This window comes from Diabrotica virgifera, chromosome 1 (genome assembly GCF_917563875.1).
Source record: "Diabrotica virgifera virgifera chromosome 1, PGI_DIABVI_V3a".
Lineage (NCBI taxonomy): Eukaryota > Metazoa > Arthropoda > Insecta > Coleoptera > Chrysomelidae > Diabrotica > Diabrotica virgifera.
Window position 1 is genome coordinate 261675367 of NC_065443.1, and position 13768 is coordinate 261689134.

Genomic DNA, 13768 nt, shown 5'->3' on the forward strand with positions numbered 1-13768 from the left:
TAAAGTAATTGTTAAAAATATTCGTAAAAAATTACCAATAATTAATATCAACATAATGTACCATCGATTTATTAATTGAATTGGTCATTTCAAAAACAACATGAGTCACATATTCCTAATTTTACAGAAGAGCAAAGAAAACTAACTATATAGTCGAAAGATGGATGAAATGGATGACATCAAAATTCAGAGTTATATTGTAGTTTTGTTCCTAATGTTTTTACTGGACTGGTGTCGTTTTTGCACACAACGTTTATCTTAAAGGGGTCTATTCCTCTCAAAAAGTTAGTTTCTGAAAATTGTGGACTTTGCTGTTTTTGAAATGACCGATTCAATTATAAGTAATTAGACATTATTTTTATTTATGAAACTATTGTTACAATTTTTTAAAAAGTAGAAGCAAAACAAACATTCACATCATTCGAATAAGGACGAATTTTTATTAATAACGAATGACTTTTATTTTACTATGCAATTCACAAATTATGTATTCCAATATTAACTTACTATACATACACATTTATTATCTGCTAGATTTACTTAGGTCCATTTTTCAGATGTAAAAATATCTAATAAACCCAATATTGATTAAATAAAAATAAAAAAAGTAAAGTTTGGTATGGGATTCGAACCACGATTATCCACGTCCGAAGACCAAAGACCATTTCCCGTCACCACCCGCTCCAACTGTCAAGACATATTACTCGATAAAGTGGGATATTCACGTCGTCGATATTCCCCTTAAATTAAAAAGAGACTACCGACCAAATAGGCTCATTTATCTCTGTCGCAACCGTCACCCATTTTAAGATCGCAGGGCGCAATCTAGAGTATTATATATCTATGTCGACACCGCGCGATTCTTGGGGATATTAACCTTATTATGTTGAGACTGCTCAGAATTTGGGTTGGCGCTTCGGTTTCTTGGATTTTGTTGATAGTCTGGGAAAATTATCGAAAAAATACCATTTTTGGGAAAAATTATTTACCAGCTATTTTATTGCTAAAATCGAATCTTAAGATTGCATATATTAGTAATATGGGGTATGACAAGTCCGCAGAAAGTGTGTTATTTTATTTATAAACAAATTAGCACTCCTAAATCTTCTTTTTTTTTTTTTCAATTAGTGGTCTGTAACTCCTATATTTTTTCCTTTGAGCCAAAAACACTCAAATAAAAATTCACCGTAATTTAGTTCTGCACAAAGTTATTTTTTTTCCGATTTCCTTCAACAAAAATTTTACTCAGAAAATCCGAGTTTTCCCAAAAAATCTGCCATTTTCAATTAAAATTTTAGGGAAGTACCTAATTATTTATCAATAATTAAATAATTGAAGACATGAAAGATTTATTATAGTAGATTATACAGAGGGGCTAAATTATGGAATAAATTCATTTCTTTAAAACGGACGATTTTGGAGCAAAATCCCGAAAGAGGTCGATTTTTATTTTTAAATTACAATTTTTTGGCATATATTTCATACTAGTGACGTCATCCATCTGAGCGTGATGACGTAATCGATAATTTTGTTAATGGGAATAGGGGTCGTGTGGTAGGTCATTTGAAAGGGCGTTTAATTCTCTATTCAGTAATATAAACATTAATATCATTAGGTATTTATACATGGTTGCCAAAAAAAAATTTTGAATTAAATTAATTGGCGCAAAAAGAAGAATGTATGTAATTTATTTAACTCAAAATACATTGTACTGCTGTCAGAAAATAGAAAAAAAGGTTTATTTCACAAATAAACATTTCTTTTCGCTTAAATTAAATCACAAACAGACTCCCTCCTACCTATTGGCAGTTTGAACTTTTAATTTAAGCTAAAAGCAATGTTTATTTGCAAAATAAACATTTTTTTCTATTTTCTGACAGCAATACAATGTATTTTGAGTTAAATAAATTACATGCATTCTTCTTCTTGCGTCAATTAATTTAATTCAAAATTTTTCTTGGCCTCCCTGTATAAATAATGAAACTAATGTTTATAATACTGAATAGAGAATTGAACGCCTTTGTAAATGAGCTACAACACGAACCCATATTCCTATTTAAAAAAATAATTACGTCATCACGCTCGGATGGATGACGTCACTAGTTTGAAATATATGCCAAGAAATTTAATTTAAAAATAAAAATCGACCTGTTTCGGGATTTTTCTCTAAAATCGTCCATTTTAGAGAAAATGAATTTATTCCATAATTTAGCCCCTCTCTGTATATCAGGAGACCGGCGACAATCTAACCAATAGTTTAGCAATAATTAAAATGTTAATTAAAAAATTTCGGTCGAAATAATAACCAGAAAGATTATGATACACCAGAATAACTATGATTTTCATATAAAAAAGCACTATACCTATTCAACGTACCTTACAGGATTGAAATTGGACCATTTGAGCGGTCTCGGGAATGTTATAAAGAAACAATTTTTTGGCTTATAAACAAATAGAACCCCTCAGAAAATATTAGATTAAATTAAATTAAGTTAACGCTGTTGAAAAGAGCACGGCTTCTGTGTCCTTTTCGAAGAAAAACAAATTGAATTGCGAGGAGTGATTCCAGGTATAACCGGTCAAATTTGACCGGCATTTGCGACAGAGTTATAAACAACAGGATTTTAATCTTTGAACCATTAGATACCTTTTAATTCCGGTCTTCTTTGTACATACAAATTTTCATATCTTCAAGACACTCATAACAAAAAAGATTTATGTCACTGTCACCAAATTATTTAATTATTGATAAATAATTACTTCCCTCAAATTTTAGTTGAAAATTAAAGATTTTGTTTGGAAAACCCGAATTTTCCGAAGAAAATTTCCGTCGAAGGAAATTGGAATAAATTATTAATGTGCAGAATTAAATTACTGTCAATTTTTATGTGAGTGTTTTGGTTTAAAGTTAAAATTTTCGGAGTTTTAGAGCAATAATAAAAAAAAAGATTTCGGAGCGCTAATTTGTTTATAAACAAAATAGCACACTTTCTGTGGACTTTGCACAGCTATATTACTAATATAGGAAATCTTGAAGATTTTATTTCAGCATGTCCAGCAATAAAATAGCTGGTAATTAATTTTCCTTGTTTTTTACTAATTTTCCCAGATTATTACCTCACATCTTTCATTGAGTTGATGATTCATGTTGTGGACATTCTCAATTATTATATTTCTAATTTAATACTATTCTATCTAATTCCTCAAAACAAGCAAATTTCAATTAAACCCAGCTATATTATAATACCTTTTGATTTAGTTTTCCTTGCAAGAAATAAACAAAACACATCTAAACTAAACCTAACCTCGCTTTTGGCCATTCATTCATCTCCGTGTCAAATAATTTCGACAGTCGCCATCGCCATATTGAAAGCGACTTGTTTAGTGTCGAAATTTGATTTAGAATCAGGGCCCAGGCCCCTGTGAGCAAGTTTAGTCAGAGGGACCACAGACTTCAAATTAAGTGAGTATACACAGGGTTGCCAATTTAGTAGATTTTCTACTAGATCTAGTAGAATTTCTTGTGATTTAGTGGGAAAATTTTAAATCTAGTAGATTTTAGAATCTGGTAGAAAATTTAGTAGATTTTAGTAGGATTTGGTTGTAAGTAAAACAGTAAAAGTAAAGGAATCTTTTATTTTGACAAATGACATTACATATTTTTATTTTTATTAATTTGTACAAAATAACTTCTAAAATGTGCTAAAATTCTATTTGTTACCTGTAATATAGATAAAAAGTAAAATAAGTTCATGGAAAAGAGTAAAACGTTGAATTTAATTAATTCAGAAATACTCTATTTTAGTTGTTAAATACTTTTGCATATTATGGGTATAAAAAATGAAGAATTTATGGACAATGGATTGTTAGGGAATATCCAGTTCCAGTTCTCAACTACCTAGTGAAATGACACCATTGCAGAATCTTCAGACATCAGTTAAAGTGCTGTTTAATCAATCATAAATTATTGCTTCAATTGTTATTGAAAGAAGGTATGGTATTTTAAAGAGATTTTTCATATTAATATGTGAAATGAGATGCAATGCAAGATACCTTTTGTTAAAATAGTATCAGCTTTACAAATATTGCAGTTGTTTAGAGAAAACATTGAAATACTGGCAACTGAGCCTGCGGTTATTTAATCCAACAAGCTGTGGCAGTTGCTACATTTTATACATTTTTAACCAGGAGAAAATCTAGTGCAACTTTTTGGGCAGTGTGTGTTTGTTTGTTTTAAAATGTTGCCATTTAAGGCAAATACAGTAAAACCTCCGTTAACCAAAACATCGGTAAACCGAAATGGCTGACAGTTTCAATAATTTTGTCAATAAAAAGTATATTAAACAAAAAGCAATACAATTAAGGAAAATGAACATGTTGAGTGTTTTTTTTAAAGAAATCTATATTTTCTTTTGTGTTTCTCTTTGACAATGATAATGTTTTGTAGCTTTATCTCTCCAATACTATGTAATTTGATAAAATAATAGTACAAAAAACAATGTCATTTTTAACTGAAACTCTTTATCCAAAACAGCCTACCCACCCCCCCCCCCCTAATTATTTCGGTTAACGGAGGCTTTACTGTAAATGGTTAATGTTGATAATATATTCTTTTTCTTATCTCTCTCAACAACAACAACGGAGGAGGAGGAAAAGAGAGAGATATCTCTCTCAACAACAACAAACGGAGGAGGAGGAAAAGAGAGAGATATCTCTCTCAACAACAACAACGGAGGAGGAGGAAAAGAGAGAGATATAGTAAAGGAATTGGCTTTATGGTTTATGGTGGTTTGTTATAGCACATTTAAATAACCAAATGCTGATAGCATGCAAATAAAAGTGTAATACTTTTGGTTCAAAACTTCTAATAGATTCTAATACATAAAGTATTAAAATTTAAAAAATAAAGACTTAAACCTTTGTTTTATTGTATTAACCTGTTTATATTGTTAATACCATTTATGTTATATATCTGTTGAATTGAACTCCTATTTTTGAATCCAGAATTTTAACAAATCCTAAACTTTTCCACAATGTCTCGTCTCAAGCATGATATTTGTGCATTCAAATTAATTTACATTGCATCTTAAATACCTTAGATTGCATATCAACCAAAGGATAACATGGAACAAACACCTCCAAATGAAATGCAGGCAGTTGGATCTCAAGTTCAGACAAATGTACTGGCTCCTTGGTACGACATCCAAATTGTCATTAAATAACAAATTCCTACTATACAAAGCCATGTTGAAATCAATTAGGATGTATGGTATCCACCTCTGGGATTGTGCTAAATTAACACACATCACAACCATACCACAATTTCAATCAAAAGTCCTTTGATTAATTACTGGTGCACCTTGGTATGTCAGTAATCTCACACTGATCTGAATATTCCCTTCGTAATAGATGAAATACAGCGACCAACCATGAAAGTCGAACAAGAAACCAAGACAACGAACTGATCAAACATATCTGCCAATGGACCAATAATCAGAAGATTCAAGCAAACGTGGCTACAAGATTTAATACAACAGTGAAATAAACCTATAAGACGAAGCATCATTGGATCATCATCCTTCCTTGCTTAAAATTTCATTCAAACTTGCTTAAGAAATTGATTGTAAATAAGAGTTCACAAGGAGAAAAAAATATATATAAATGTTATTTTAATTCCAATATACTTACCTTTAGACATTACAAAAGACATAAACATACCATTGTAGGTTTAGAATTTGAGGAAATCGAAAATATTTTAAGTTAAAAATGAACTTTGTACATATATACTATTTAATATTTTTTTACCTAGAATTTATAGTTGTCTTTTACATGTTTAATATGTAGAACTTTCCGTTCAGCTAAATACAACTTATTTTTACCTACTTATTTCTTTTTAGAGAGGATATTTTTGTGATATGTGCAATCAGATAAAATTGCCAATGCTGGCAGCATTTTATCAGTTGGGGTTTATTGAGTGTTAGAAATTAACTTTAATGCACTATTTTTACTGGGAATAGGCTATAGTTTTACATTAACATAAGTTTACAATTCAAAACGTTAAACTAACTTAATTTTAAAGTAAAATTTTGGATACTAAACTGTGTTAAGCACAAGAAAGTGACTTTATAAAAATTAAGTGTACAAAATGTATTAGCATTGTTTAAAAAAGGGTAGTTCTTAAACAATGGTATTAGTTAAAATGTAACTTGTTTCTCTTGTTTTCACCACTTTCTCCTAGAGAGGATATATTTTTGTATAGAATAAGTATTTAACATTTTTTGAAATTATTTTTTAGAAGTTTCAGTTATGTTGTTCATGTCAATATTTATAAAAATTATTATATTTTAAATAAAACTGGTTTTTGTATATAACAAAATAGCCTGTCATCTGTCATTTCTTTTTCGGCTGTCATCTGTCATTTCTTCTTCTTTTTCGACTGTCATCTGTCATTTCTTCTTCTTTTTTGGGCAGTCATCTGTCATTTTTTTCTTCTTTTTTGGGTGTCATTTGTGAGCAAATAATTTAGTAGAATTTTTGGTAGATTTTATCCTGAATCTAGTAGAATTTAGTAGATTTTATATATAAATCTAGTAGAAAACGAGGTTCCGTCGTTGGCAACCCTGAGTATACATTTTCTTTGGATAATTTAAGTAATCATCCATGTTCCTTATTGGAACTCCATATTTAATGTTTAATATTTGCCTAGGTATATAATAATAATGTATTAAGTTGTCTATTATAAAAATAAAACAAACAAATCTTGTATTTAAGAAATATAAGTAGACCAACAAATGACTTAATTTCAGTAAAATTTTCAAATATGGAAAAAAATATTTAAATTATTGATATACAATAATTTACCTTCACAACCAAAAGGTATAAACAAAATAAAAAAATTGAAAACTCAGATAAAAGCATATTTTTATATTTAAATACATAGGCTTGGATCCCACCTACAAAAAAATTTATTAATAGCAAGCTGAATACTTGTTAATAGCTTAAGGTGTCTATTCGGACAAAGTTTGATGTAGGGGAACACTGGAAACAGGGAAAGTATTAATTGTGGAACATGTCGTCCTGACAAGTTTATGATTGTGAAAACTAGCAGGTTGTTTTTAGGTTTATTCAATAGCAAACTTTATATAATATATGAAAAAAAAAATTATGTCAGAAAATATTTTTGGCGTTTTAACAAGTCTGACATTACAATGTTAGAATAACGTTATGCTAGAATGATATATATAGAACATGTCAAATGACAGGAATTATGTTGATGATAAATAGCAGTCTGATTTTTGCATGAGAGTTTAATGAAAGGGCAACAAATCAATTGGAAGTTCTGTCTGACAAAATACATTGGATGTTTTCATAATCTGACCATTCCAAATTTTTAACCTGTTCCACAATTAAAACTACCCCTGTTCCAGTGTTCCCATATATCAAAGTTTATCCGACTAGACACCCTTAAGCTATTAACAAATTTTCAGCTTGCTATTAATCAACTTTTTTTCATACGCGGGATCCAGACCTAACAAGCAATCAAAACAATACAATATCATCATTTATCTTTTTTAAACGCTTTTCTTTAGTTCAATCATTTGGGTCAAATCTTTGGATGTTAATTTGACTGCCTTTTCTTCAATGCAAATGACTAAAAATTTGCAGACATATCCATTCGCAGGAACAATACACGAATAGTCAATGAAAAATTTTATGTTTATTAATTGTTTAACTAAAAAAATTATTTTAATGGAAAATCCTTAAATTCTCTTGTTTTTTACAATGAAGAAACTTTAGAAGAAGCTAATTACTGTAGATAATTTTACTTTTTACGTTAATTGTTTACGTTAGACTTCATAAATAAACAATAAAGTTTCAAATTTTTTGCTGATTCTGACGACTTTTCATGTTTGTACATCATATGTTTGATACATACTTTAATAAACATGACGATATATTTTAATGTTTGAAAAGTGTAAGACTAAAAAGTAAAAAATAAAAAAATATTAAAAAAAAAAATTTTTAGGAAACGCTTTTCTTTAGTTACGAGTGACCAAAATTAAAAATATAAAAAAATTAACCAAAAAGCAAAAAATAAAAATAATTGAAAAAAACACATTAGTCAAAGAAAAGCGTGGGGCGAAAACCGTGTATTCGATGAAGACACGCCACGTTTTTCTTTGGCGAATGTGTTAGATTTTTTCAATTATTTTAATTTTTTGCTTTTTAGTTGATTTTTTTATATTTATAATTTTAGTCACTCGTAACTAAAGAAAAGCGTTTCCTAAAAATTTTTTTTTTAAATTTTTTTATTACATATAGGTCTGGATCCCGCGTATGAAAAAAAGTTGATTAATAGCAAGCTGAAAATTTGTTAATAGCTTAAGGGTGTCTAGTCGAATAAACTTTGATATGTGTGAACACTGGAACAGGGGTAGTTTTAATTGTGGAACAGGTTAAAAATTTGGAACGGTCACAGCACGAAAACGGCATTTATTTTGTCCGACAGAACAGACTTAAACTCTTCGAACAGAGATTAAACTCTCATGCAAAATCAGACTGCTATTTATCACCAAATGGGCGTTTTAATGAGTGGAACATGTAGAATATGTCAAATGACAGGAATTATGACAGGTAATAAATAGCAGTCTGATTTTTTCATGAGAGTTTAATCTCTGTTCGGAGAGTTTAAGTCTGTTCTGTCGGACAAAATAAATGTGCCGTTTTCGTGCTGTGACCGTTCCAAATTTTTAACCTGTTCCACAATTAAAACTACCCCTGTTTCAGTGTTCCCATATATCAAAGTTTATTCGACTAGACACCCTTAAGCTATTAACAAATTTTCAGCTTGCTATTAATCAACTTTTTTTTCATACGCGGGATCCAGACCTAATATCAGATAAGTAGGTAATTGTATTTTGTGTGAACATTTTTGTATTTTTTTAATGTACTGGAGGTGACATTTGTGTTTCTTGGAGTTAATAAATAAACGAAATTAAATACAAACACTGAGATTGCCTTATTTTTTATAGATCAGGAGTTGAAGAAGAAGTTTCTGAGATGGATGATCTTTTGCAGTATGTACTGGAGTTGTCAAGGGAATCTGCACTTTTACCCTCTGTTAAGGGTAAAAGTCAGAATAACAGTCACCAGCAGGCATTGGTGATAAGGGAAAATGCAACATTAAATTTATTTAACGACTCATCTACAATTGATGGTAAGTTAGAGACTGTCTATGAATGAAACAAAGTTATTAACATTTTTTATATTATAGTTCATGAGGAAATAATTGTCGAAAGCGAGGATCCAACAAAGCCTGGATCAAGTCAGCAAAAAATTGAAGAAACTCCAGGAAAAAAAAGGACCATTTTAAGTATGTTATTTTTAATATTCACTGGTTGATGTATATATATATATATATTATTGGCAAAAACTCATAAAGTGAATGTGAATATAAAAGGAAATATATAAAATGATGAAGTGTCATCATTCCATACATTACATACATTCCGAATCACGTGTATATAGTTGCCCAGAAATGTATGGAATGATGACCCTTCATCATTTTATATATTTCCGTTTATATCCACATTCACTTTACGAGTTTTAGCCAATAATTTTGCTTATCTATATTTATATTTGTACTCGATTATTCAACATCAATATATATTATATACACTCATGACAAAATATTGCATATTTTTAAATTAACGTGTAAAATGAAATTTTTTTTGCTGCTCCCAGTGTCATGGAAAGAGTATTTCTTTTCCGAATGTGCTCTTTTAAAGTATCATAAATGGTATAATCGGATTAAAATTTTATATGGGCTGTATGGTGGCCAATATGATTTTTAAATTGAATATTAACAAGGTAAGTATTTACTATTCTACCGACATGAAGACCTGCGTTATGGTGCATTAACACGAACGTGTTATCCAATATGGCTGGCAAATGGCAAAATATGATTAAATATCAACTTTCATTCACCCAATCACCTTCACAAAAGTTTGGTATCTCCTTCCCAAGAAATACCACTCCATAGTACTATGCCACCACCACCAAAATTTACACTCTGTATAATGTTACATATGGCATACTGTTCATCATCCCATATGGAAGCAAGATTGACAAAACTTCGTACAGTAGTTCAGTTGTAACCTCATACAGAGTGCTAGTTTTGGTGGTGGTGGCATAGTATTGTTCTGAAAGGACATACCGAACACGTGGAGGTGATTAGGTGCGAACTGACATGTACATTGAAAACGTTTTAAAAGATCATGTTTTGCCATTTGCAAGCCACATTGGATATGACATATTGGCGCCAATGCACGTCTTCATGTCGCTAGAATAGTGAGTATGTACTTGATGAGATTCAATTTAAAAATCATATTGGCCAGCATATAGCCCAGATCATATTTAAATCCAATTATAGCATTTATACGACACTTTAAACCAGCGCATTCGGAAAAGAAATCCATTTGTATGATACTGGGGGCTAAGAAAGGCAGCACAGAACATTTCATTTTACATGCATATGCAATATTTTTGGCCGTGAGTATATCTTCATAAATTTATTTGTAGCTCCTAAAGGAAATAGAAGGAATGTTGGCTTAAAACAGTCATCTCTAGACTATTTACAAAAAAAAAATGACCGCTGGTTTGAAATCCGGAGTAGGGAACTGGCACTCCAAGAGAGGGAGAAAACGTTACAAGAAGAAAAATTTAAATTGGCAAAATGGGAAACAGAGAAGAGGACCGAAATGGAGGAAAAAAGATTGGAAGTTCAACTAGATTTGTTTAAGAACCAACAGAAATTAGTGGAGGCAATTTTAAACAAATCTAGTTTGAATTTATAAAAAAAAATTGTTTTATTATTAAAAAAATACATACTGAAAAATATTTATTACTTTAATTATTTACACCCAAATATTCTTCCAATGATGGAGGATCTATTCCAAAATGTCCATGTATTGTTTCCAAAATGTATTTCTCCAGCATAAAGACATGTGTAACAATTTGCTATAACACTTGTACTATATACATCTTTCCTATTTCTTAACGGGCCTTCACAGCTCACTTGCTTGGTTGACAATTCCTCTCCATTCGGTGCATTAGTTTCCCAGTCTCTTATCTTAAATTCTTTAAATTTCACTTCTACCGCATCTATCCATTTTCTTCTAGGCCCCTTTTGTCTTTTTTCTCCCGTTTGGTCTCTTCTCAGCATTTGTTTGGTTGCTCTTTGTTCCGGAAGTCTTTTTACATGCTCCAGCCATCTTATTCTTTGCGCTTTGACTTAAGCTATTTTTTCTAACTCACATGCCTCCTTTTTCTTCTATATATTTTGTGTAAAATGTTTCGTTCCCGAACTTCTAGCATTAGTATTTGTTTTATTTAGCATCCATAGTTCGCACCCATAAAGCACAACTGGTCTTATGACAGTTCTGTAGAGCTTTCTTTTGCTTTTCTTGATAGTATCTTTGATATATTTATTTGCTTTTCTTGATGGTATCCTAAACATTGCTTCTGCTACCGTTATTAATTAGATATGAATGAAATTTTAGTATTTTCGCTACCATAATAGATGAATGAAATTTTCTTTGTTCTCAAATTTGTAGCTCTTCTGTTCTTCTACGGCACTACAGCCCAAATTGAGCCTTGGCCTCCTACATTTTTTGCCTCCACCCTTGCTTGTCTGTGGCTGTTGTTCTCCATACACGGACTCCTAAAAGGGCTTGTGCGTCGCTGTTTACTGTGTCTTCCCACCGCTTTCTTGGCTTTCCAACCGGTCTCTTTCCTTGCATTCTAGCATTCAGTGCTCTTTTTGGTAGCCTATCCTCTCCCATTCATATCACATGTCCGGCCTATTGCAATCTTTGTATTCTAATGAAATCTGACAGGGGTGCTTCCCTATAAAGCCGATAAAGTTCGTTGTTGTATCGACTTGTGAAGATTCCGTTTTCCTTCACATGTCCTAGTATTTTCCTTTCGAATGTGTCGAGTTTGTTTTTAGATGTTTCTTTCAGGACCCAGGCTTCATTGATTTTCTGTTCAGCAGTTATTAATTTCTAGTTCTAATCAGTTTTCTACTGCTTCTTTGCCATGTACTCAGTTTTTTCTAAACCATATCTCATTGCAGCATTTACGAGCTTTATTATTATGAGTCTTAATCAAAAGATATGAAGGGCTGAAAATTCTGAAGGCAAAACAACAATAAGTTAACTAATGAGGTTTACTTTCATTAAAAATATAAAGAATGTTTTTTTATTTAATCACTTAAACCCATTTGTACCTTTCGCATTGGGCTATTTAAGTATATACAGTTCAATAACTTTGGACCTCGGAGATAAACTATAAGTACTATGTAATGTCAAGCAACTGTGTTTAGACCACTTAGGATGTTAATAAAAATCTGATATATCCCATAATTGGTTGAGTAACAATATATGACAATATTTTAATGATATAACCAATTTGTATGATCCAACTAATAAAATAAGTGGATTAAAGGAACTTATTCAAAACAACACCATGTCGACATAGTGTAGTTTATCTCCGAGGTCCAGAATTATAAAATACTTATTTTATCAACTACCTACTTATTTTAACACATTTTTCTGTCCATATATTTACTATTGCGGTGTTTCTTTAATATCTCTTTTTCACAAGGTTCTGTTTTGAGCTAATTGTTTTAACATTCCATTGCAGTCCTATAGTCCTATCTTCTCTGCTTCCTGTCTGACTTGTTCTTCCCACCTCATTCTTGGGCGGCCTACTTTGTTTTTACCTTGTACCCTATATAACTTCATATTTTTTTTGTTATTCTTTTGTCGCTCATTCTATGGATGTGGCCTAGCAATCCTAGTTGTCTTTCCCCTATAATTGTCTCTGGGTTTTAACGTTGGAGCTTGAGTTATTGTGTCATTTCTTATTTTATCTCTTTTTGTAACCACTTCCATTTTTTTAGGAATCTCATTTATGTAGCTTCGATGTTTTATTTATCGCTGGTATGAAATCCGAAGTAGGGAATTGGCACTTCAAGTGAGGGAAAAACGTTACAGGAACAACAATTTCAATTGAGAAATGGAAAAGAGAAAACAGGATTGAAATGAAAAAAATGCAAGTGCAGCTGGTTTATAATAATAACACTTTTATAAAAAAGAACTTTTTTTTTATAAAAAAACGTTTTTATTATTTATTATTATTTAAAACATCATTGCATTAGTCACATTTTTAAAATAATTTGAAATAAAAAAAATTAATTTATCCATACAGGGTGATTGAATAGGTGGGGTAAAGCAATAAAAGTTAATAACAAAAATTGTAGCCAGCTGCTTTGATTACAGATTGATAATCAGTAATCGTAAATTGTCAGTTTTAGACAATTCAGTCATGGCTTACCTAAAATTTGGAAAGATTTAGACCCGTAATTATTAACTTGCTCTGAAACATGAAAATATCTCGAAAACTAATAAATTTAGACATATGTAATGTTATATAAAAATTAAAGTATGGTAATGGTACTTTTCGACAGTGATATAAAATACAGGGTGTTTCATTTAAAATTACTGAGAAAATAATGTACTTGCGTTTTGACTCACCCTGTATTCAATATAAAGAAAATTAGCAATATCGATCATTTATGAAAATTTTGACAATAAATAAAAAAGTATGGCATCAATAAACTGTTGCCGTTGTGCTTATTTTTACTTATACACGGAGTTAAACTTGTTACGATTTTCATATAAGATTGGTTATAACTTTGTAAATA

The 13768-nt window shown here is 30.6% G+C and overlaps 1 protein-coding gene across 3 annotated transcripts in view; it reads left to right on the forward strand.

Annotated features, from left to right (window-relative positions):
- The window catches only part of LOC126879091 (uncharacterized), a 67673-nt gene extending 56794 nt beyond the window's left edge, over positions 1–10879 (forward strand). Inside the window, exons 1-4 of one of the 3 annotated variants that reach the window (XM_050642019.1) lie at positions 3247–3463; positions 9033–9217; positions 9275–9373; positions 10582–10879. In XM_050642019.1, coding sequence (XP_050497976.1) covers positions 9061–9217; positions 9275–9373; positions 10582–10856 — 531 coding nt within the window. In that variant the 5' untranslated portion in view covers positions 3247–3463; positions 9033–9060 and the 3' untranslated portion in view covers positions 10857–10879. Of the gene's footprint in view, positions 1–3246; positions 3464–3685; positions 3993–9032; positions 9218–9274; positions 9374–10581 lie in introns of those variants that run through there. The other 2 variants (XM_050642018.1, XM_050642020.1) reach the window with 2 other exon arrangements.
- The last annotated feature ends 2889 nt before the right edge of the window (positions 10880–13768 follow it).